Below are 26,715 nucleotides of genomic sequence, written 5' to 3'. Positions count from 1 at the left end.
GTGCTACTGGACATGGGGGAGCAGGGAAGGGGTACTGTTGGACAGGGGGGAGGTAAAAGGAAGGAAAAAGAGCTACTGCTGGACAGAGGAGCAGGGTATGGATGCTACTGGATGGGGGGAAGTATAAGGAAGGGAGAAGTGCTACTGCTAGACAGGGGGAACAGGGAAGGGGTGCTGCTGAACAGGGGAAGCAGGGAAGGGGGTACTGCTGGACAGGGGGAGGTAAAAGGAAGGGAGAAGGGCTACTTCTGGACAGGGGAGCAGGGAAGGGGTGCTGCTGGACAGGGTGGAGGTAAAATGAAGGGATAAGGGCTACTGTTGGACAGGGGGAGCAGGAAGCAAAGAAAGAAAGAGAAAGAAAGAAAAAAGAAAGGCCTCAGTTCCCTATTGTGCTAAAAGTTTACACATCTATTCTACCATCGTTAATGTAACAGGCTTAAACACTAGTATATATATATAGTTTCCCACTGACTTTATCACGTATGAATTTTGAGAAACATGATCTGTATCTTTAATTGATTATAGCATGTTTTAATGCAGAAAGTTTGTGATACTCTGTGATAGTTTACCATGGCTATAAGTGTTTTCCTGCTGATTTTCATTTGTACTCAGTCTCTGGTGCATCTCGTTGCAATGTCCAACAATAATCAGCCAGCATTGATGTATTTCAGTTGCCCTGAAACCTTTTTTCCATAGTGTCAATGGCCTAGTGAAGCCTTTTGCTATGTTTGTTGCTAACTACCCCAAGATTTGCAGGGAAAAAATCCAAGGGTTCCTTTTACGAAGGTGCGCTAGCATTTTTAGCGCGCACTGCAGATTAGCGAGTGTTGCCCCCATGCTATGCATAAAAACTAATGCCAGCTCAATGGTGGCATTAGCATCTAGCACACGTGGCAATGCAGTGCGTGCTAAGCGCATGCTAAAACCGCTACCGCAGCTTAGTAAAAGGTGCCCCAAGTGTGAATGTAGAAAGTGCATCTTCAGTGACATGTTGCACTTCATGATTTTGTGTGCTCTAAGATATTTGTCAACCAGTTGAATATAGTTTGGTGCACTGTAACTTCCAAGAAAATTCCCAATGACATCCTTGAATGCTTTCATGGCAATTTTCTATGACCCAACTAACAGATCTTCAAATCTCTCATCATTGATGACATGTCTGATCTGTGGACCGACAAAAATGCCTTCCATAATCATGGCATTAGTTATTCTTGGAAACATCTGTCTTAGATAAAGAAAACCTTCACCTTACTTGTTCATCACTTTTACAAAAATTTTCATAAGTCCAAGTTTTATGTGAAGAGGAGGCAAAAATGTATTTTTTTTCGGGTCAACAAGTTGTTCATGTACTACTTTTTTCTGTCCTGGAACCAAATTCTTATGACGTGGCCAGTTCTTTTGAATATAATGCAACTCCTTAGCAAGGCTGTCCCATTCACCAATAAAACAACAGTATTTGGTATATCCAAGCTGCATTCCAAGTAACAGATCATTACTTTAAGATCACCACCGATGTTCCAGTTGTACTTTGTGTATTGGATATGCTTTATCCGCAGTTCCATGTTTTCATATGCTTTTATATAGCCTTTTCAGGCAGTATCCATCAAGCCCATGTGCAAGCATGCCCAGACTGCATCATTTCCATGGATGTTATGCAACCTACCCTGAATGTACGCCTGGACATGCCCACGCTATATTCAGCAAGGCATAACGTGAGCAATAGGCCTATATTAAGAATTAGGCTAAGAATGAGTTGATTGATAGAATTTCTGTGAGCAATAGAGCTGTTACCGCCATGGCTGGTGCTAAAAACTACACTACATTTTTGTAAAAGGAGGGGGGGGTAATTCCATTACCCTGAAAGTATAACAAGAAATTGTAAAAATGTACATTTTTTTTAAGTGTGATACGTAATTTAAACATGATTTTCATAATCAGCAGCCAAAAATCTTTAAGATACACCTGAAAGTGTTGAAGAAGCAAAAACTTTGTTGTCCAGTGTAATTTATGAAATTATTTGACCTTTTTTTTTTTTTACCTTTGCTTGATATGTTTATTTGAATTTATAAAGTAAAATTGCAAATTTTTTAAAAAATGTGTGAAATGAATTAAAAAAATAGAAAAAAGGACAAATTTATTTATTCCATATTGTTCTCCCAAGAGAGCTCAGAACGGTTTACATGAATTTATTCAGGTACTTGAGCATTTTTTCCCATCTGTCCTGGCAGGCTCACAATGTATCTAGGGCAATGGAGGGATTAAGTGACTCACCCAGGGTCACAAAGAACAGCATGGGTTTGAACTCACAACCGCAGGGTGCTAAGGCTGTAGCTTTACCCCCTGCACCACTCTCTCTTTGTACACAACTCTAATCCTGACAAAGGTGTGCTAAGTGTTTTAGCGCATGCTAAATATTAGTGTGCGCTAAACGCTAACGCGTGCATTTTAGTCTATGGACGCATTAGCAGTTAGCACGTGTATATATTTAGCATGCGCTAAAATGCATAGCGCACCTTAGTAAAACAGGGGGCTAGTCTTTCTTTATCTATATATATAAAATCGGAGGTATGTGTGTATGTGCCGCAATCACGCAAAAACGGCTTGACCGATTTGAACGAAACTTGGTATGCAGATCCCTCACTACCTGGGGTGATATGTTCTGGGGGTCTCACGGCCCACCTGCACACGTGGGCAGAGCTACAAACAGAAAATCAGATTTCACCCATTCAAGTCAATGGAAAAAATGTAAGAAGCTGTGGGACCGATTTGAACGAAACTTGGTATACAGATCCCTCACTACCTGGGGTGATATGTTCTGGGGGTCTTGCGGCCCACCTGCACACGTGGGAAGGGTGGGTTCACCCAAAAATGTATATGTTCTTGCTCCTGGAGGTGAAACTAAAAATGTTGTTTATAATCAAGTTTTGTGTTAGTTGTATTGTATTCATTTTTTCAAATATTTCACATTATAATTTGATTATTGTACTTTTTATAAAGCTGTAAAAAAATATTTTCATTCACCATTATAAAGTATCTTTATTTGAATTCATTTACAGTGTTATTGTTATAATTAAATACCCGTGCAACGCCGGGGCATCAGCTAGTAACTTATAATGAAGTTGTTCCAACTTGCATATCATTTTTTGCCCTTCTATATATCTGACATAATGATCATCAAAGTGATATCTGAAGCAGGAAATATATACATTATTGTGTTTCATTCCACAACACTTAAAAATCTTATCATGACTTGTGGGATGGTTTTGCTCTTCAGATATTTTCATATATTTCCACTTCTACGTTATCTTGTACTGCATCATCAAAAAAGCTATTCTAGTGCTTGAGTTTTCAAGATCACATAGATCAAACAAAAAACAAAAACACAATCCAACTAATCTGCAGTCAAGCACAGACAGAACAAAACAAGAAAGACTGCATACAATCATACATGATGCAGGCTAAGTTTATTAAAACAAATATTTATTGTGGTTAATGTCTCTACCTTTTTACGGTCCATGTTTCGGTTAACACGCTTTCATCAGGGGTCCCTAAGTTGCAATGGTATCAAATAAAACCGCAAATGGAAATAAACAATAGCCCATGTAGTCCGAAATAGATTGCTGAATGAGTATCTCTGTTCAAGATCAAACAATTGAAAAATAAATAAAATCTCTATCCATCAGACAGTTTGGGTTACCAGAGAGAGATGTCACCAGAGACAGATTGGTCAAATCCTGGTTTGTGCCATTAAATGCTTGGAATTATATTTCAGGTTTTTTGAAACACCATAGGAAATCTGAACTTCAGTCCCAGCATGCAGTGGGAAAAATATAAAACCAGGACTGACTCAGCTTTGTCACTGGTGAGCTGGAGCCATCTGATAACCTTAAGTTTCCATACATGCATTTAAACTGCTTTTCATTTCAACCTGGAATGAATTGAGTAGAGGTGTTTGATTGTTTAATGTGATAATATGATACTGTGGCTAAGCTTTTGACAATTTCCTTCAAATAAAAGTCATATCAAAAGTCATATCAATAACATTCTTTTGTTGAGCTAGCCTGTTTCAGACTGCAGCAAGAGTCTTTTCTAGTTTCATAGAATGAAGTATATTTACATTTTTATTGGGATAGAAGTTCTTCATTCACAGGTTTGACCTTGGTTCCATGTGTTTTACCCCCTTGAGAATTTTTTTCACCATCAGCCTATGGATTTCTGAAGGCCTGGGTTTATAGTATAGTCTTGCTTTCCAGATTTGGCCATTTTTCCATTAGCCCATGTCCTGTACAGTTTGACTTGGGTCAGGCTTCCCTTGTATTCTCTTTAGCCTTGTTTATGTTTCATATAATAGAAAAACTTGGATGGAATGTGATGTATAAAAGTGGTGAATTTCATATACTCCTTGAAACCTGTCATTAATACATAGGAAACTTATAGAGCATGAAAACAGATAAAGATTGCAAGGCCCATTTTCCATTCATAATGCAAAATGGCAGAGCTTATCTAGTCAGTGCTTTTAACTAAAGTCAAGATGTGGACCAAATGCTTATGCAGTGCTTTCTTGAAATGTCTCTGACATCTCTACTGAGCGGCCATTCCATGCATCCATCACTCATTCTATGAAATAATGTTTCTTTGTGGTATGGCTTAGTCTACTCACTTTGAAACTCAAGACTTGTAGCTTAAGAAAATCTTATTGTCTGAGTACTGTTTATTTCATTTTCATATGTTGAAAGTATTCCATGCACTAATTCCTGTTTATTTCTCACCTATACACTACTACTTCCTGGTACCCTAGCTGTTCTTTTTGTGCATTATTTCCAGCCTAAAATCTAGTTATGGCCAATTGCATCTCCTCCTTGCTTCATCTTCCTCAGGCTGAAATTGCAGTTTACAGTCCCTCTCTAATAATCATCACTGGGGCAAGAGGAGGGATTGTACAATGGAGGGTTTTCTTGATATTAAAGAAAAAAAGACACCTTGGAGGATTATCAGATATGGCGACCAACTTTGAAAATACTGTTTCTTTGTAGCCTGTAGTTTAATATTATAGTCCTTTTGACGATTTCTACAAATTTATAAATCAGAAGGATTATGTTGCTTACGCCAAAATTGTTCAGCACATCTAAGCTGATTTTCCAGAAGGTGAAAATGATATGGTCTCTTTGCACTTTGGAGTGGTAGTAATTGTCTGAATAAGAGCAATGATATCTACTGTAAAGCTGCATGTAAGCTTTGGTTCCAGCTGGAAGCTTTTTCCTTAATAGAGAGAGAGAAAAAATCAGCAGGAAAGAAAGAAAAACAAGAGGAACATTCTGAATGATCTATGTGGGTCAAAAACCTAGAACAATATGATAAGGATTGATTGCAGGGTATAGCAGGACTAAAAGAAATCAAGCAGTGATCAGACCATGAAACTGGGAGAGCCTTAAAATGAGATAATGAAAAAACTGAATGGGAATGGGCTAAGACAAGGTGAAGAATATGACCATTCCCCCCCCCCCCCCCAATTCACTCAGAAATATCCTTTCCCAAGTTCAGATCCCTCCTTAAAACTCACCATTTTATGCTGGTGTATCCAATATAAACTAACTTAGTTGTATGACTGAGTGACCAGATATTGCAGCAAAAGTCATGTTTCATATTTTGTTTAATGAGTAGTTACGTTGGTCTTGCACAGATGCTGTTTTCTTTCCTTTCTAATTTATGAAGTTCCATTTTCTATTTGTTTTAATTATTGATTTGTACACAACCTAGATATACGTTGGTAGTATCTACTATAATAAAACCCTAAGCGCGCATGCGCACTTCAAACTTCGTGATCCCTGTGTCTGTGATCCGTAGCTCCGTGCCAGTAGAACGAACCTCTGGTGGTTGTCTGGCTCCTACTGCTCATGCAGAGTTTGAAATGGCAACCACAGACGCAAGGAGGTGGAAAACATGCCAGTGACTCCCCCCTCCCACTGTCACTCATTCTAAGAGGACTACGCAATGGAAGCAGCTGTAGTTTGGGAGCAGGTATTGATGGACAGGGGGAGCAGTGAAGGAGTGCTGCTGGACAGTGGGGAGGTAAAAGGAAGGGAGAAGGGCTGCTGCTGGACTGTGGGATCAGGGAAGGGGTGGTGCTGGACATGGAGGAGGTAAAAGGAAAGGAGAAGGGCTACTGCTGGTGGTGGTGGACAGCCGAGGAAAGAGAGAGACAGAAAGAAAGACAGACACACACATCTATTCTAGCATTAATGTAACGGGCTTAAGGATTAGTAGGCAGTATAAAAAGGTTAATAAACAATAAATGATGATGAAAACTTCAACTAAGAGCAAAAAACAAAGGATTCCCACACATCAGTTCCCTCGCTGCCATTTTCAAATATGTTCAAATGATGGTACAGTTCCATAGGGAGAAAAGAAAATTAAAACAAATATTACCATGTATAAATTCATGGTGCATATATGGAATGAATATTGATGTGATTCAAGTCTCATATTATTTGCATTTTTTACATTATCCCCACTGTCTTATCAGGAGCCCTGAACAATTCTTTTGCAAAAAATAAATGACTATTCTGTACTACCCTGGAGCTTCATTCTGATTCGTCCTTGCAAGGGTAGCATGCACTGACAGCTATAAACTGGAATTACATAGCAAGCCATACAAAAACATTAGGGCAGTTAGATTTGAGATGTGGTTAAAGGGCAGGGCTTAATATGGAGGGGAATGGACTGAAACACAATTCCACCACTTATTTTCAGACTCTTTGACAGCAAGGGCATTCTGCGCTATCCCCTCCATCCAAGCAGTCAGGGCCTACCCAAGACTATCCCGGCTCTGTAGCTCCACTTCTTTTCATCTACAATGTAAACTTTGGGAAAAGGAGAGCAATTGCATTGGCTTATTTTTGTGTGTATTAGCAACACACATAGGAATCAATATATTTCTATACAAAGGACATGCTGATGATAGGTGATGATAGGCAGGTAGGTCTATTGGAGTATTTGATATATTATCCCAGTAAGCTGGTCAAAAGGAGAGAAAAGCCTGGAGTAGAGAACTTAAGAATAGCCTTACTGAGTCTCTTCATTTGAGAGGAAACTCTGCAATGAGAGGGCATAGCATGAAGTTAAGAGGTGATAGGCTCCGGAGTAATATAAGGAAATACTTTTTTTTACAGAAAGGGTGGTAGATGCATGTAACATTCTCCCAGAAGAGGTAGTGGAGACAGAGATTGTGTCTGTATTCAACAGGGCCTGGGATAGGCATGTGGGATCTCTCAGAGAGAGAAAGAAATAATGGTTACTGTGGATGGGCAGACTAGATGGGCCATTTGGTCTTTGTCTGCCATCATGTTTCTATATTTCTATCAAGCCCAGTAGCCCGTTCTCACGGTGGTCAATCCAGGTCCATAATATATGGCCAAAACCCAAAGAGTATCAACATTCCATGCTACCGATCCAGCGCAAGCAGTGGCTTCCCCCATATCTTTCTCAATAACAGACTATGGACTTTTTCTCCAGGAACTTGTCCAAACCTTTCTTAAAACCAGCTACGCTATCCGCTCTTACCACATCTTCTGGCAACACGTTCCAGAGATTAACTATTCTCTGAGTGAAAAAATATTACCTCCTATTGGTTTTAAAAGTATTTCCCTGTAACTTCGAGTGTCCCCCTAGCCTTTGTAAATTTTGACGGAATGAAAAATTGATCCACTTGTTCCTGTTCTATTCAGGATTTTGCAGAATTCAATCATATCTCCTCTCAGCCATCTCTTTTCCAAGCTGAAGAGCCCTAACCTTTTTAGTCTTTCCTCATACGAGAGGAGTTCCATCCCCTTTATCACCTTGGTTGCTCTTCTTTGAACCTTTTCTAGTGCCGTTATATCTTTCTTGAGAAAAGGAGACCAGAACTGAATGCAATAGTCCAGATAAGGTTGCACGATGGAGCGAGACAGGGGCAGCTACTAAAATAAGAGCAATAAGAAGGAATTATATATCCTGGACAAAAGAACTACCTTATTACACAAGATATAGTCTTCAATCCTAAACCCTACTCCTTTGCCTTCCAACCCAGCCAGCTGATTAACCGTTCCTCTTAACTGTATCCATCCTGTTTGTCTGTCTTGGCAGTTTAGATTGTAAGCTCTTTCGAGCAGGGACTGATTTCTTCTTCTTTGTGACTGTGCAGCACTGTGTGCGTCTGGTAGCACTATAGAAATAATTAATAATGGAAGTAATAGTAGCAATTATAACATTCTTAATCTTGTTAACCATCCTTTTTTTAAATATTTCCTAACATCCTGTTTGCTTTTTTGGCCGCCACTACACATTGGGCGAAAAGTTTCATCGTATTTTCTACAATGACACCCAGATCTTTTTCTTGGGCGCTACCCCCCCCAAGATGGACCCTAGCATCCGGTAACTATGATTTTGGTTATTCTTCCCAATGTGCATCACTTTGCATTTGTCCACATTAAATTTCATCTGCCACTTAGATGCCCAGTCTTCCAATTTCCTAAGGTTCCTGCAATTTTTCACAATTCGCATGAGTTTTAAGAACTTTGAACAGTTTGGTCGCATCACCTCACTCGTCGTTCAATTTCCAGATCATTTATAAATAAGTTAAATAGCACTGGACTCAGTACAGATCTCTGTGGCACGCCACTGTTTATTCTCTTCCATTGAGAAAAATGACCATTTAACCCTGCCCTCTGTTTTCTATCCGATAACCAATTCCTAATCCACAACTGAACTTTGCCACCTATCCCATGACTCTTTAATTTTCTCAGGAGCCTCTCAAGAGGGATTTTATCAAAGCTTTCTGAAAATCTAGATAAACTACATCAACCGGCTCACCTTTATCCACATGTTTATTCACACATTCAAAGAAGTCAAGCAAATTGGTGAGGCAAGATCTCCCTCAGCTGAACCCATGCTGAGTCCCCCTCATTCAATCTTGTTTGTCTACATGTTCCACAATTTTATTTTTTATAATTGTTTCCACCATTTTGCCTGGCACTGAAGTCAGGCTTACCAGTCTGTAATTTCCCGGATCTCCCCTGAAGCCCTTTTTAAAAATTGGCGTAACATTGGCCACCCTCCAGTCTTCAGGTACTACAGACAATTTTAGTGACAGGCTACAGATCACTAGAAGCAGGCCATAAATTTCATTTTTGAGTTATTTTAGTACCCTGGGATGTATAGCTTCTGGTCTAGGTGATCTATCACTTTTTAACTTCTCGATTCGGCTTAGTCCATCTTCAGATTCACCAAGATTTATTTTAGTTCCTTTGCATTTCCGGTTCAGGTAGATCTCTTACATCTTCTTGCGTAAAGACTAAAGCAAAGAATATATTTAGTCTCTTTACTGTTGCCTTATCCTCCCTGAGTGTCACTTTTGCTCCTTGATCAAACGGTCCCACAGATTTCCTCACAGGTTTTCTGCTTCTGATGTACCTAAAAAAAGTTGTTATGAATTTTTTCCTCTTTTGCAAGTTTCTCTTCATATTTTTTCTTAGCTTTCTTTATCAGTGCTTTGCTTCTAACTTGCTAGTGCTTATGTCTCCTTTTATTTTCTTCATTCGGTCCTTTTTCCATTCTTTTACTTCACCTTTTAACCACACTGGCTCTCATTTTCTTTTCTTTCCACCTTTGCTGATACATGGAATGCATCTGGTCTGCGCTTTCACAATGGTATTTTTAAATGGCATCCACGCTTAGTTTACCGTCCTAACCTTTACAACTGATCCTTTTAGCTTCTTTTTAACCATTTTCCTCCTTTTATCCTTTTAGTCGCCTTGCAACGTCACGCCCGTTAACAGCTCAAATTTGCTTTACGTTATGATCATTATTTCCTAGCAGACCCAACACAGTTAACTCCTGTACTATGCCTTGCATTCCACTAAGGACCAAATCTAAAAGAGCTCCCCCCTCTTGTCAGTTCCCAGACCAGTTGCTCCAAGAAGCAGTCATTTATGCCGTCTAGGAATTTTACCTCCCTAACACTTCCCGATGTTGGGGTAATTGAAATCATCCATTATTATACTGTTGTCCAATTCTCCAGCTTTCCTAATCTCTGAAAACATTGTTTTCATCTGTCTGCTCATTTTGTCCCAGGGGACAGTAATATAATCCTACCTTCACACATGGAATTTCCATCTATATGGATTCCACACTGCTATCAATGTCATGCAGAATGTTTATTTTATTTGATTCGATTTCCTCTTTAACATATAGCGCAACCCCCCACCCCCCACCCCAATTTGATCTACTCTATCCTTGCAATATAATTTATACCCAGATAATACAGTGTCCCATTGATTGTCCTCCTTCTACCAGGTCTCTGAGATGCCTATTATATCTACCTCATCATTCAGTGCTATACTGTATACTCCTAATTCTCCTGTTTTATTTTTTAGGCTTATAGCATTTGTATACAGACACTACAGGCTGCTGAGAAGACAGGGAAAAATTGAATCTTTTATTCTGCCTTCCTCTTAAACCCTCCTAGCTTTCTTTCACCATTATTGGAACCTCTCTACTGGGACTCCCTAAATATCCTGTTTCAATAGTATCCTTCAAGGATACCTCACACCAAACCATCCGCTCCTGGGTGACTGTCAGCTCTCCCCTGCATCTCAGTTTAAAAGCTAGATATCAGCACTGACCATTAAATTGGCTATTTTGTGAGCACGCTGGGGACAAAGTCAGCACTTATGCAATTAAGAGCCGATATTTGGTATTTAACCATTCAAATTAAGCAGACAAATTGGACCACCTAAGACATATTCCTACCTTTATGCACTGTCACTTTGGTCGTTAAATGCTGAATATTGCATAAAAGATAGCCAGCTATATAACCCCAAATATTGAATGCTGGTGCCTGGACATGGTCCCAGCATTAAATATCCAGAGATAACTCTGGCAGTGGCTAAAAATAAACTCAACACCACTGGCTGAATGTCTGTCTCTGAGAGACTAAGTAGTGAAATATGTTTTGAATATGGGGGAGAGAGTGGCGTAGTGGTTAAAGCTACAGCCTCATCACCCTGGGGTTGTGGGTTCAAACTCACACTGCTCCTTGTGACCCTAGGCAAGTCACTTAATCTCCCCCCCCCATTGACCCTGGTACATTAGATAGATTGTGAGCCCCCCAGGACAGACAGGAAAAAATGCTTGAGTACCTGAATAAATTCATGTAAACCATTCTGAGCTGCCCTGGAAAAACAGTATAGAAAATTGAATAAATAAATAAAAAAGTGGGCCAACCAAATTTTTAGATTATAATTAACAGGTGCAGGGGCACAAGCCCACTAATAAGGTATGTGGATGTGTGTAAAATTCATTCAGAAATCAGAGGCTTATACTAAAGATCAATTCTTTACAAACTTTGCTAATGGCCCCCAAATCTCTTTAATTTTGTTATAGTGGCCCAATTGTTCTGAGTGCATTCGCTCATATTTATAAACTTGGCATAAGGTTTCCCACCAAACGATATAATTTAGTCTATCCCAATTTTTCCAGTTTTTTGTAATTAGCTGCATAGCCACACCTGTCATAATCAAAAGTCATAATATTTTTTGTTGTTCATCTATTCTTACTTGCATTAATTGGACTCAGGTTTTAACAGAGTCCCGAATAATATGACAATGGAATTTAAGCTTCCAATATCATATAGATTTTACCCCATATAGACTTCCAAAAATTTAGTATCAAGGGACAATAGAACAGATAAAGTCCCTATTTTAAGATGACAGTGCCAGCATCTATTAGATTTTGAACTATCTAATTTTTGCAAACGAATAGGGGTCCAAAAAAATCCTATATAAAAGAAAAAAACAAGTTTGTGTTTCCCTTCTCATTTCAAAATGAGCCACCATTTGGATATTGTCTGCAAATACTATTCCAACTCAAACATCTCCATTTCAGTTGCCAAAGATGCCAAATAGATATTAAAGAATACCATGATGAACTAGGCAAACATTTGAATTGAAACCCTACCCAAAAAAACTACTTGAGACTAGCAATTAGAAAACTTTCAATGCAAGCACACACCTGGGACCCCCAACTTTTCCAACTAATCAAGCAATAGCAAATAGCTTACAGTACCAAAGGCCAAGGATAAATCAAGCTGCACAATGAATGTATCTTGGCCTTGTTCTACTTGTACTCTTACGCTATCGCAAGTTCCAACAAATTTGTGAGTACTGTCTCCATGCGCTAATTAGGATGAATTTCTGGCTGCATATGCTGTAGGACTTCAGAGCCTGCCCATAAACTGCTTCCTCCACTAATTTTACTACTGGTGGAAAATGAACTGGTAAATACTCAGTTCATCCCTCAACCCAACACCTTTCTTTATTATGTAGTAATGACAGCCACTTGCTTCCATTGCTATGGCACCATCCCCGACAGCAAGGAAAGATTAAACAAATAAACCAAGTCTCCACTAGCAACTCCTCCAGTTGCTATGTATATCATCTGAAGCAGGAAAGGATCCAACCTTCTGACTGAACTTTTGAATCCCTTCAATTTTTTTCCCACCCTCAAGGCTGAAACAGACAGAAAGCCAATTTGCTATCCAGCTCTCCCACATTTCCAAACAAAGGTGTGCTTGTTTCTTACTAGAAAGTGTTCTCACTTCATTGTACTGTCAGTATTTCCTTGGAAAGGAGAGAATGCTCTATTTTTATCTCTTTGCTGATATTCAGCTAACTAGTCCATGCACTAAGGGGTCCTTTTACTAAGGTGTGTTAGCTGTTTTAGCGCACGTTAAATGCTAACGCGCCCATTATAAGTCTATGGACTCGTTAGTGTTAAGCACGCACTAAAACGGCTAACACACCTTAGTTAAAGGATCCCTAAATGCTAAGACACCCATTATATTCCCAGTATATGCCTTTATATACTAAAATACTCTATTTTTTAGTAAGAGGTCTGCTTGTAATAGTAGGTCTATTTTAAGTGTGAATTGGGCGCTAGATAGGCTTCAGTAAGGTGGATGCAACTTAGGCATCTGCTAGGTGTGCTTAAGGTTTTTGCATATAGGTGAACGGAGCTTCTATTTTTTATGTTTAATAATGCATTTCTTAAGCAAAGCACATTATATATATATATATATATATATATATATATCTATATATCATACTATGCTTCTATTTTAGGGGTAAAGAGGACTCCTATTTGATAATGATAGAAAAAGATGTTTAATAATACATTACTCAAGCAAAGCACATGAAAATATATGTACACAGTAAAACCTTGGATTGCAAGTAAATAGTTTGCAAGTGTTTTACAAGACATGCAAAACATTTTATTAAATTTTAACTTGATATACAAGCAATGTCTTGCTTTACAAGTACATACAGTATACACACATCACAAATGAGCCGATAGTTCTTCTCTCTCTGACGCTGCAAGAGTGTAGTGACTGTTCTAAATGAGCGAGGTCTTGCAATATAAATACGTATAGTATTTTGTATTAAAGTTTTATGGTTGTGAAACGGATCGTCTGAGTTTCCATTATTTCCTAAGGGGAAATTCGCTTTGATATACGAGTGCTTTGGATTAAAATCAAGCTTCTGGAATGAATTATGCTTGCAAACCAAGGTTTTACTGTATTGTATACTGAACCTCACTTCCAAAAGGTAAAGAAATACACTACTCACAATGTCTGTGCTTCAGAGCAAGTGAATGTGTCTGATGCACAATCTTTAGATGGCAGAATGCTATTAAAAATAAGAATGTGTGCTGGGGTATCTGACCTTACTTGGGATTTGAACTCATAACCTTTGGATGATGGAAACAGTGCTTTTAACTACTTAGTCACAAGCACTTTTTTTAGGCAGGGGTTCCTGCCATGTGAGATAATACCTTAGGACATCATAACCATCTCTTGGTAAAAATAAGTTTCCCTCTGGACCCTGGAAAGGGTAAAGTACAAATGTAAATGACAAAGTCCACAATCCATTCTCTCTTATGAGACCAAAAGAAGCTGTTTAGGTACTTTGGGGAGGGGGGGTGGAATTAGAATCTGTGGAAAATAGAAAATATGCCTTTAGCCACTGAGCCATAGGAACTTTTGTTGAGATAGGGAGTCCTATTATTTTTAGTGACATACTGCCATCTAGGTGCTTATTGATGATGTCACAATGATGTCAAGATTGTGCATCAGACACGTCCACTTACTCTGAAACACAGCCATTGTGAGTAGTGTATCTCTTTTTCTTTTCTTAACCTTTTGGAAATGAGGTTTAATATGCAATATATATATTTTATTCATGTGCTTTGCTTGAGTAATGCATTATTAAACATCTATTTCTATTATTATCAATAGGAGTCCTCTTTACCCCCAAAATAGAAGTTTAGTATGCTATATATATAAATATATTTTTTTAATGCGCTTTGCTTAAGTAATGCATTATTAAACATATTTTGACCTTAATAGCAACCTGTAGTCCTCTTTAGCCCCAAAAATAAAGCCCTGTTCACCTTTATGTGGACGCCTAACTGACATGTAAGTCACATCCACCTAACTCGCGTCTACCTAGTGCCCTGCTCATGCTCAAAAGTAGACCTGCCACCTCTTTTACAAAGGTGTGCAAAACTTTTTAGCACACACTAAACACATGCTAAATGCTAATGTGTGCATGTTAGCCTATAGATGCGTTAGGATTAGCACACGCATTGATTTGGTGCGTGCTAAATCTGCACTACAACGCTTAGTGCGCCTTTGTAAAAGAGGGCCCTGGCTTTCCAATACCTACATTTTAGGCATTAGGTAGATGTGTTAGCACGCTCAGCAGCATGCGGTTCTGTAAATGGATGTCTATTTCAAAGCCACTCCCATGCCTATCCTGTTAGGCGTGACTTTTTCCAAAGGGCGTCCATGAAATTGCAGGTGTCAGTTTTGAGGATCGCGTCCAGTATATGGATGTCTAAGTTCCAATTAATGCTTGTTAAAGTCATTAATTTGACTTATTATTCACTTTATTTGAATGCCAAATCCCAGCTCCACATGAACAGCTGATACCAGTTCTTGCTGATGAGTAGATGAAAATGCCAATCAGGCCCTAGGATCCTGTGGGCTGGGCAGGGGAGGGGTGGGCCCGCCTAATTTGGACAGAGGCGGGCCTGCTGGCCGGATGGTGCGAGGACTCGTCCAGCCAACTTGTGGGTAAGCCAGAGGGGGGGTTCAGGGGTGGGGGATTTTGTTGGGGGGGTCATTAGGGGGGGTCCACCAGGAGGGGTTGGGTACCCCCCTGCCGGCGATCTTCAGGGGGAGCAGGGCCTACCGGCAGGAAGGGTTCAGCACCTTCCTGCTGGTGATGGTGGGGTTCTGTGGACAGGAGGGGTTGGGAACCCTCCTGCCATGATCATCGGGTGGGGAGGGGGAGACTGGCAGCTGTAGCCACGGCCGCTATACTAACTGCGGCAGGGAAATTCTTTGCTGTGATTAAGTATAGCGGCCGCGTCTAAACAAACCCGATTCTGTAACCGGCATCTGCAACATGAACGTCGGTTACAGAATTGGGTTTAGTTTGGGTGGGTGTAGGCCCGATTCTGTATAGGATGCCCGGGATGGGCCTTACTGCCAAAACTAGTAGCTATAAGGGCTCATATAGGGCCCATTTTACAAAGATGCTGTGGCGAGTACTAGTATGTCAAATGCAACGTAGCCCATTAGAATTGAATGTGTCACTTTTGTTGCATGGGATTCGCTACCACGGCTTTGTATAAGGGGCCCATTAAAAAAATGTAGGAGTACACAGGCACTTATAAAAAAGATGTCATAATTGCATCTACAGAGGCACCTAACGGCACCTATGGCTAAAGTAAGCGTGGTTTATACCAGAAATGACCTTAGGCACTGCGATGCGCCTCTGTAGACATGATTCTCATCAAACATAGGTGCCAGTAATTTAGACATGCAAAAGCCTGGCTTGCATTATTTGTGACTTTGTTAGACATAAATCACAATTCTCTTAATGGTGCCTATGCGTGATTCATTGGGCCATTTTTGGAGGCATCAGCTGAATGTAGGCACTGTTACTAGAATTTGGATTCTATTAACAGCACCGGTATCAATGGTCACTTAAAAATGGCCGCTGATCATATGTCAATCACGCATTGGCACCATTGATAGAATCACAACTGTTTTAAAACCTTAAATGTAGGCCAGCATTTTACAGGCCTATATTTATCAAGCCAGTCTTGCGCCTACGGAGTGTTTTCAACTCCTAACTCCTCTCACCTTGGGTTCTGCATCCACAACCCCCCCCCCCCCAGTCCCTCCATCCATCCTACAAATCATCAAAAAGAGTGGTCCTGACCCTTAAACCTTCCCCCCCCCCAAACACACACATACTCTCCCTCACTTACCTGAAGCAGCAGTGGCAGCCAGTCATCAGAGGCAGCGCTGTAAACAGGCTGCTCACGGCCAGCCCCGGCAGGTGAAAGGAACTGCCGAGGCTGGCCGTGAGCAGCCTGTTTGCAGCGCTGCCTCTGATGACTGGCTGCCACTGCTGCCCTGTGTGTGAGGGGAGGGTCCAGAGGGGTGAAGAGCAGGGGAGGGGAGATGGATGTGCTGGACCCCATAAGTTGGGGAAGGGGTGGGGAGAGAAGAGAAGGGAAGGGAAGGGAGATAAAACAAAATGATTTTCAGAGTAACAGTCTCAAGCCAGAAAGCATGAATTTAACATTAAATGATCAATTTAACATGAACTGCTCATACTGCCGTCTTCCTCTCCTCTGTGGGTCTGACTCCAGGCTGGCCTCTCTTTTTCATGACTTTTCTAAAGGTTTCTTCACCTCTCCTCGCCGATCTCAGGCCTCCGGCATGCACTGCACTGTGTGTGCACGAGGTGGAAGGGAGAAAAGGAAAGAGGAGGTTCCAGCGCAGCATCAGGTGACCAGCCGGCATGTTTATGAGGCTGTGCGTCTGCATGATGACTACTGCAGCTGGGTCCTCCAGAGCAGCACAGTGCTGCCCCCCCCCCCCGCCACTGCTGCTGCCCCATGCAATGCTAAAACCCGGACAAATAAGGCCCTATCAGGGCAAATACAAAATTCACTCACACGCCCTAAGTCAGCGCCAAAAGGAGGACATGCCCGGAGAAATCTGGTCACATGGTAACCCTAGCCTTACTTTGCTCTAACTGCCTAAAATGGACAATGTGGGACCACTTACTGCCTCCAGTTTAACTGGAAGCAAATGCAGTGCTTCGATCTGAGAGTTAACACATGACCTGCGATCAAAAATAGGTGGCACTTTAGATTTGCAGCTACTGTACAATAAAATCCCTCATTAAGCCATGGTAATTGCAAATTGTATCACGTTTTAGTAAAAGGGTCCTTATTTTATTTTTTTAATCAGTCACCTAAAAATGACTATTGACCATGTTCAAAACATTTCCTCAAGCATAATTCTACATGGTGACAAACACCTGTTGGAAAAGAATGCTTTGAGCTGTTTCCAAAACAGTGTTTCTTCGGTTTTCAAATGCAAATCTAAGTTGTCCCATAAAATAGGAGCCGCTACTGAAAAGGCCCAATAATGAGTCTCATTTAAATAAACCTGTCAGTCCCCCTCTTTTACAAAGGTGCGCTAAGCTTTTTAGTGCACGCTAAACACGCACTAAACACTAACACATGCATGTTATCCTATGGATGCATTAGCAGTTAGCGCACATGTTAATTTAGCACGTGCTAAATCCACGCTAAAACGTTTAGCGCGCCTTTGTAAAAGAGGGCCAGTGTGTTAGACCATCCAATAAGCACTCGTTCTCAGATCTCAAAGCTCTAGGAGGTCAATAGAGGTGGTATTGACTATTGAGGTCTCATTACATAAAGATCTGTGCAGCAATGCAAGTATTTTGATTTTAATTTGCTAAACAATTGATAGCTAATACGTAATAATGGAGTTGTGCGAAGAAAACAATTAACAATATCTGTATTCTTGCAGTCGTATTTTGCACAACTTGGAACAGCTACAAAAGCAACTCTGTAATTTATAAAGTCATCAGCATATACTTTATATGGAACTCCAAGTCCTGTCAGTAAATGACAAAATGGTTGCACATATATGTTGATAAGTCTCATCCTTGTCAAACACCTATTAACATTATAATCCATGAAGAACTACTGTCATATACTTGCACTTGTTGCATGTGGAAATGGCACCTAACCCATCTAAAATGATTTCCTTAATTTTTATGCTCTGTTGATTATCTCCCCTCCCCCTCCCCCCTTTTACTAAGCCATGATAGAGGTTTCTACTGTAGCCTAGAGAGCTAAATGTTCCGCCGCTCATAAAATTCCTATGAGCATCCAAGTATTTAGCACTCCTGGCTGCAGTAGAAACCTCTACCATGGCTTAGTAAAGGGTGGGAGGGGGTATGTTTATTGTTCTATGGTGGTTGTGTTGTTGTCTTGTTATATTATGCTATTTGTATACTTTTGTTTAATTATCTATTTTATAAACCATGCTAAGGAAATTTGGGATGGGTATTTCTCTATACTAAATAAAGATAACTGTTTATTTTTCAGTTTTATTTTTTTTCCAGTTGATGATATATTAAAAAAAAAAAAAGGTTTTATCATAGATATTACTAAATGAACATAAGAATATAAGAATAGCCTTACAATAGTCCATCAAGCCCAGTAGCTCTTTCTCACAGTGGCCAATCCAGGTCACTAGTACCTGGCAAAATCCCAAAGAGTAGGAACATTCCATGCTACCAATTCAGAGCAAGCTTTATTGGGTCAGGCCAAAGCAATTCAGAGCAAGCCTTATTGGGTCACGCCAAAGGTCCAGAGAAATGAGCAGGCCCATAGTCAGCAGGATTTGAACTTGTGCAAGAACTTAATGGATTTCAGGTCCATTGCCTTAACCACTCAGCTATGACTACATGTAGAAAATGACATGGTGATAAAATTTATCACCATTCCCATCCCCTTGGATAACCACAGGAAACCATCTCCTTGTCATTCTTTAAGGAGAGATGGAAGAATCAGAGTATGAATGGGAACAACCACTGACCCTCAAGCCTTGCATTGAAGAATGCTGCTGAAGAAGGATTGAAGTTGAGATAGACACTAAAGAATGACACATGATTGCTTCTCGCGGTTATCCTCAGGGACAGGCACGGTGATGAATTTTATTACTGTGTCATTCTCTACTACATTGGTTACCAAACTTGCTATGGCTGCAACCTCATTTTGGAGGCCAGAGACATATATGTTTTTCAAGATCTACCTTACTATCTGTACCACTTTTCCTTCCTTTGTTTTGAACTGTGGTGTGATGTTGTTATTCATTGCATCACAAGGACCCATGCAAGCCTAGTTTTAGCATGATTCAACTATAAGCAGGGCTGATGATGTTTTATTTTTCCTACCAGCCTGGTCACACCCCCATATGCTGATTTTTGACCAGATATGGGGTTGCCACCCACACTTTAGGAAGCACTGGTTTAGCATAGTAAGAAAAAGGCGTTAAGAACCACAGTAGAAAAGGGAATGAATTAAAATGTTAGGCTACCAAATAGCCAGCATCTGCTGGATCCAGGGTTACTCACTTATTGAAGGTCTATTGGATAAGAGAAAACAGAGAGCAATTCTGCTCTCGACATACTGAGTTTTATTCAGTAATCCAGAAACCAGCAAACCTTCAAACATGTTTTTCTCATCTCAGACTGGTTTGTTTTCTCCAATTTTTCACCCTATTTAAATTTTTTGAACGTTAGCAAAAGACAAAAGGAGAAAGCGGTGAAATACATGATGAATGGACAACATCAAATGCAATAGAACCACAGCAGTCATAATTTTAACATTGTAATTAAATAAACAAGTTGCTTTTTCTTTTAATCTCGTTTCAGCTTGCAGGCCCAGTTTCTATAAAGCTTTTGCTGGAAATATAAAGTGTTCCAAGTGTCCTCCACATAGTTTCACTTACAGTGATGCAACGTCTGTCTGCCAGTGTGAAAAAGGTTACTTCAGAGCAGAGAAAGATCCACCTACAATGGCATGTACTAGTAAGTCTAATTTTCTTCTACATTTGGAAGTCTTCTTGAGAAGAGCAGAAAAATTCACATTTCAAGGAGGGTAATATTACTTCATGGCATTTATGCCTAGAATCCCTGTATTTTTCTTTTTTTATTGCATTTAGTTTTACATCAAAGAATACACTTTGAAAAAAGAAATTCAAGATACTGTTATAGAAGAAAAAAAGATAAAACAAAATTAATTATATTATGTAGTCTGCATAATAAGAGGAGGCCTTGAACAAAATCCAGGGGAAGTTGGAATTAAACATGAAAAAATCTCAAAGAAATGCAGAGATACAACCTGTTAATCAAATTCCAAATGACCAGAATTCTATCCATCATTATTAGGGGTCCTTGAGATAGCCTTGCCTTCCAAGAAAAATTATAATTGATCTGGTTCATAGAACACATCTACTATTTTGATAAAGAATATAACATTTACATGGAAAGCACAGTTGAAAGGTAGCTCCCAAACTCAAAACAGATTGAAGTAAAGCCAAAAATTTCTTAAGTCTGGATTGCATCCATTTAGAAACATCTGGAAAAACTGCAATTTTAAGTACAGAGAAAACAACATTCTCAGATCTATAAAACAGTCGTATAATCATCTCTTTGTCTTGTATAAACACAAATGTTACTAGAAAAGTGGCTTTGCCTGTAATCTCCAGTTGAGATGATTCTAGAATCTCAGTGAGATCCAATACACCAGGTTCTTCAGCCACAACTTCTTCAGTTTTAATTGTTTACTTAATACAATTTTTGTACTGGTGGCATACTGGTTTCTGAATATTTCAAAACACAAGTCAAAAACAATTGACCTGGAAACAGGAAAATTAAGAAATCTCAAATGAAAGTTTCTATTTACGTTTTCCAAATTTTCTATCTTCCCTATTAGCAAATTTGTGTCCCCAAAATGTTGATTAGATAAAACCTTCACATCAGAAACCATTTTTCAATAGAGTCCATTCTAACAGAATGTTGTTGAACTTTTTCCTCAAAGTTTCTAATCTGCATAAAAGAATGTGTAATAGAGGAAATAAACCTACATTTTTATAGCATCACATAGCACATTTCAGAGTAAGGAGGACTGGTGTTAGGGGGAGGAACACACTAACCCCCAAATTCTATAAAAGCGCTAAAAATTGTGCACACAGTTTTGGTCGTGCACTCAAATTGCATGTGCAATTTAATTGAGTAACAAGTTAATAAGCACTGATAACTGGTATTTTAACAAGCAATTATTAATGCTAATTAAAATCAATCACATTATGCGCTTAATTTACAAATGACATCCATGCCTAAATTTTACATGCAAGTCAAAAAAGGGGGCATGGAAATGGGCGGTTCATAGGCAGAGCAGAGATGTTACTTTATTGCATGCGTAATTATAGAATAAAGGCATCCAGCCTAAATTTAGGCACAGTCATTTGTACCACGTTTTTGTTGGTGCAAATGACCATACCTAAATTTAGGGCTCCTTTAACATGCGTATATTAGTCTGTGGACGCGTTAGCGGTTAGCACAGGTGTATATTTAGCACTCATTAAAACACATAGCACACCTTAGTAAAACAGGGGGACCAGTCACAGTTCCCAGGCTAGTCTATAAACCATGCCTAACTTTAAGCGTGGCTTATAGTATATAACTTTTTCTGGGCACAGATTTTTTTCAGCGCCATATATTTAGTCCTAAAAGTGGAAGTTATCAACATGGGCTACCATTGACATGTTATTTTTCCAAAAGTTGTATTATTTTAGCACATGATCTCATTTTATAAATTGAGATCCTATACTAAATCCCAGAAGACATGAAAGGAGAAAAAGCATCCCATGAAGCAAACAATAGAAACACAAAACGAAGTCCCATCAGAGGGCAAACACAATCATATAAGTCTCTCTCAACACGGTGTTCTCTACTTTTTCCCGAGACTGGAATTGTTGGTCTAAGTGCATTTTTCATAAGATTTCATCTTAAGGAATGTTTCTTCTGACAAAGGCAGATCTGCTGAAACAAAGCTATGTCAAGAGAGACTTAAATGAACATTTGCAGGTCTACTTTGCTTTGTTATCCTATGCTAAATAACACAACTTGAGGTAAAATAGCCCATAGGGGTTTGGCCAGTGAGGAAGTGTGTGTGTATATGTGTGTGTGTGTGTGTGTGTTGGTTAGGTCCTCAGAGTTTGTGGTCATGCTAACAGTTCCATGATCTTCTTCTAGAGCCAGGGAGCCCTGCCAGCCTAGTTGCCTTTGCTGCTGTTGTCCACAAAATAAAACTTCTTTTACAGAATTGTTTCAGTTGCAGGCAGGAAAAGGTGGGCAAAAAAATGGACTCCACTGGAGAAATTAAGTTGGCAGGCCATAGTTTGGAGACACTTGTTCTATGCCATGGAAGACAGCTCTCAGTATATTTTATTATTTAATTGTAGATATTTTTGATTTGTCTGTGATATAGGGGCCCATTAAAAAAAAACAAAAAACTTCTAAAAAGTGGCATAAAAAGGCAGATGGACGTTTTTCTCACCAAACCCTTCCAATTTGCTGTTTTTTCATGGATTTCTATATTGTTCATCTAAATCTCAAAGGGACATGTTATAGGCATGGTGTGGGTGGGGCTAAGGTAAGCTTATGATTTGAACATTTTTCTGCAATAATCAAACATTATAGAAAATCTCCAGGGTATAATTTGAATATTTGGGGCTAGACTAGTTCTAACAGTGAATAAGTGCCTAAAAGCTGTCCTAACTGATAAGATGACCACTGGAGGGATGAAGGCATGGCTTCTCCACACTCCCCCAGTGGTCACTGACCACCTCCCACCCACCACCTATCCCCACTCCCAAAGATGTGAATGAAACAATACATAGCTGCCTGTATGATAGCTTCAGGTGTTATGGCCAGTCCTAGTAGAGAAGCAAGCAGGCTCCAGGAGTAGCGTAGTAGTCAGTGCAGTGGTCTGCAGAGAAGGGGATCCAGGCCCATATTCCACTATAACTAGTATACTTGTGAAAAGTGTGAGCCCTCCAAAACCCACCAAAAAACTACACTATCACCTCTCAACCTCAAATTATACCCTCTGGTTTTATCATTTTCCTTTTCAAATCTTTTCCAGAGAAAGGAAAATGGTAAAACCAGAGGGCATAATTTGAGGTTGAGAGGTGGTAGACTCAAGAGTAATGTTAGGAAATTATTTACAGAGAGGATGGATGATGCATGGAATGCACTCCCGAGGGAGGTGGTAGCAGAGGCGTACCAAGGGGGGTGGGGGGGGCGGTCCGCCCCGGGTGGACGCCCCAAGGGGGTGCACAGCTGGCCACCCACCGGGGAATAGGCTGCCGTCGGGGAAAGGCTTCCACTGCAGTCATCGGGAACAAGCCGGCCGAGTTCTCCCTTCTTTTCTTCCCTGCAGGGCCGACCAACTCTCGCCACCCGACATCAATTCTTACGTCGGAGAGGACGTTCTGGGCCAGCCAATCGCTGCCTAGCTGGCCCGGAACGTTCTCTCCGACGTTAGAATTGACGTCGGGTGGCGAGAGTTGGTCGGCCCCGCAGGGAAGAGAAGCACGATGAACTCGGAGCCGGCCTGTTCCCGATGGCGGTGGTGGCAGCATTTTCCCAAAGGCGGTGGCATGGGGGAGGGAGAAAGAAAGAAATGGGTGGGGGTAGAGCAGGGAGCCAGAAAGAAAGGGGGCAGGGTGAAACAAAGAAAAAGAAAAAAAATGGGGCAGAGAGAGAGAGAGAAAGACAGAGAAAGAAAGAGGGCATGGTGCGAGAAAGAAAGATGGGGGCAGGGTGAAACAAAGAAAGAAATGGGGCACGAAGAGAAAGAGAGAAAAACAGATATACAGAAAGAAAGGGGGCATGGAGAGAGAAAGAAAGAAGGGGGCAGGGTGAGATAAAGAAAAAGTTTGGGGAGGGAATGAGGTCTGGAGGAGAGGAAGCATACAGGAGGCTGAAAGAAGGGAAGAAATATTGGAAGCACAGTCAGAAGAATAAAGTGCAACCATCGACTGATGAAATTACCAAACAAAGGTAGGAAAAATGATTTTATTTTCAATTTAGTGATCAAAATGTTTTGAGAATTTATATGTGCTCTCTATATTTTGCACTATGGCCCCCTTTTTCTAAACCGCAATAACGTTTTTTAGCGCAGGGAGCCTATGAGCGTTGAGAGCAGCATGAGGCATTCAGCGCAGCTCCCTGCGCTAAAAAACGCTATCGTGGTTTAGTAAAAAGGGAGGGGGTATATTTATCTATTTTTGTATAGTTGTTACTGAGGTGACATTGCATAAAGTCATTGCATAAAGACATTGCATAAAGACATTGCCTTGACCTTTTTGAAAACCCGCAGAATATAAATGATAATTAACATTTTCTCTGCGTACAGTGTGCTTTGTGTTTTTAAAATTTTATTGTTGGTAGATCATTTTGACTTGGCCACGAAGGTAAGGGGGAGGGAGGGAGGGGAGCTGCTGAAAGACATCTAGTAATCCTTGCTGGCTTGACTGTGCAGGGAATTATTTTTGTAAAATCATGTTTTGTTATGTGACTGGCATTATTTAGACTTTAATTTCTATGAATGAATAGAATGAAAATGATATAAAATTACTTGCTTGTTTTTATGTGCATGCACTGAAGGAAAGTGGAGAGAGAGTGGGCTGAGGATGCTGAAGGGAAATGGGGAAGAGAGAGTGGGGGAAGACGCTTATTTATAAATTGACAATTGTACAGAATATTGTTTCTTTTTATACTTTAATATAATAAGTTCAATATAAAACAATTCAAGGCTTGTGTGGATGGAATCATGTGGTTTGCAGGGATGGGGACCGAGCTTACAGGGATTAGTCCAAAAAAATGGTATTTTCTTATTTCTCATTATTTGTTTTATTTTTATTTGTTAATTTGTAAAGTGGTGATTGTTATGTATCAGTTTTTTCAAATTTACATCTACTGTCTGTATATTTTGCACAGTATTAGAGGACATGTATTACTGTTTGTGGTATTGTAGTGTTGAAATGTATGCAGAGTCTGGTTTCTTGGCGGTTCAGTTTAACTTTTGTCTACATATTTCTATTTTTAATTTGTGATTATTCCATATTGGGCGAGGGTGTATCTGTCTGTGTGTATGAAAGGAACATGGCTTTCTGATAGCATCGACTGTACAGGATCAATTGACTATGCAGGATCTGGCTTGTTTAGTTTTACAATGTATGTGTTGGTGTTCTAGTGCTCACTGCCGTGTTTAAGATGCTGCCTTTTCCTAGGTACACTCTTGTTGTGCGATATGTGGATTGTTACTAAAAATCATATTTTTCATATAGATGGGGGGGTCAAAAAATGATGGGCCCCGGGTGTCACATATGCTAGGTACGCCACTGGGTGGTAGAGGGGAAAATGGTGACAGAGATCAAACAAGTGTGGGATGAACACAGAGGATCTCTAATCAGAAAATAATGGGTATATATATTGAAGGAGCTAAGGCCAGTACTGGGCAGACTTGCACAGTCTGTGCCCCTTATGTGGACATTCAGCTGAGGATGGGCTGGGGAGGGCTTTGATGGCTGGGATGGTTTAGATGGGCTGTAGTGAGTTTTGATGGAGACTCCAGTAGATAGAACCTAAGCACACTACCTTGCAGAGTTCTGGGTTTCTGACCCAGAAATATCTAAGAAAAAGGACCATTTAAATTAAATTATTAATTTATAGAGTGTGTACGGTTGGGCAGACTGAATGGACCATTCGGGTCTTATGTCATTTACTATGTTACTATATAGGTGGCACCTTTAGGCATAAAAGCTATTGGTGTGGTATACAGTTGGGTCCAGTAGGTTTTGGGTGGGTTTTAGAGGACTGATCATACAATATAAGGAGATTATGTTAAAATGTGTATCTGGGTATTTTTATGTGAAGTTCACTGCAGTGTCCTCTAGGGTGCCCCACTATTCTGCTGGGATGTCTGTGTGGCCAGTCTACTAAAACTGCTGGACCCTCCTGCATCCCAATGGCTTGTTATGTGATTTTTATTTTGGGACATTTATTTTTTTTTCAAAAATGGTTCAAAAAGATAGATGCACTGAGGACAAGGACATCTGAGAAATAGTAATTTTTTTAAACAAAATATCTTTTGGAAATGGTCATGTTCATTATTGGATTTTTGTATGTGTTCCGCAAAATATCTAAACTCAGATTTAGACGTCATATTGAAAATGCCCCTCATAATATCCTAAGCAGGAAATCAATACCAGAAACAACATCCATCTGAAACTCTGTCACAGCTGAGTTTCATTTTACTAAAGCAGCATCCAGTTGAAATATATGTTTGGCTTAATGTTCCTCAGTGCTTTTTATTATAGAAAACTTGCCTCTAAATATAGCCCAATAAATATTTCAGTTAGTAAAAATAATTGTGAGCACAGGAAATCCTGAGTGCCTTGCTTATAGATTTCTGCATAGTACTTCTTTATGCTGAGGTTATTTTTTTTCTGTGTGTTATATAATCTTGGTTTAATTTATAAATGATAACGAAGCAATCAGGCCACATTCATGAAAAGGCCCGGTGACACATAATTTACTTGAATTTGAGGATTAGAATAAATTGTCCCTCTTTGTTCCAAGTTGTAAATCTTACTAAATGATTCACTGCATGTCATTACAGCTTAATATTTGCATGAAATCACAGTTT

The 26,715-nt window shown here is 39.9% G+C and overlaps 1 protein-coding gene across 1 annotated transcript in view; it reads left to right on the top strand.

Annotated features, from left to right (window-relative positions):
* Positions 1-26,715, top strand: part of EPHA6 (EPH receptor A6) — an 895,964-nt gene that overhangs the window by 442,844 nt on the left and 426,405 nt on the right. The window contains exon 4 of the mRNA XM_033941517.1: positions 19,869-20,024. Within this exon, the coding sequence (XP_033797408.1) occupies positions 19,869-20,024 (156 nt within the window). The remainder of the gene's footprint in view (positions 1-19,868; positions 20,025-26,715) is intronic.

Source organism: Geotrypetes seraphini, chromosome 4 (assembly GCF_902459505.1).
Source record: "Geotrypetes seraphini chromosome 4, aGeoSer1.1, whole genome shotgun sequence".
In the NCBI taxonomy this organism is placed as follows: Eukaryota; Metazoa; Chordata; class Amphibia; order Gymnophiona; family Dermophiidae; genus Geotrypetes; species Geotrypetes seraphini.
Note: the sequence above shows the minus strand (reverse complement) of the source record. Positions and strands in the feature narration are given on the sequence as shown.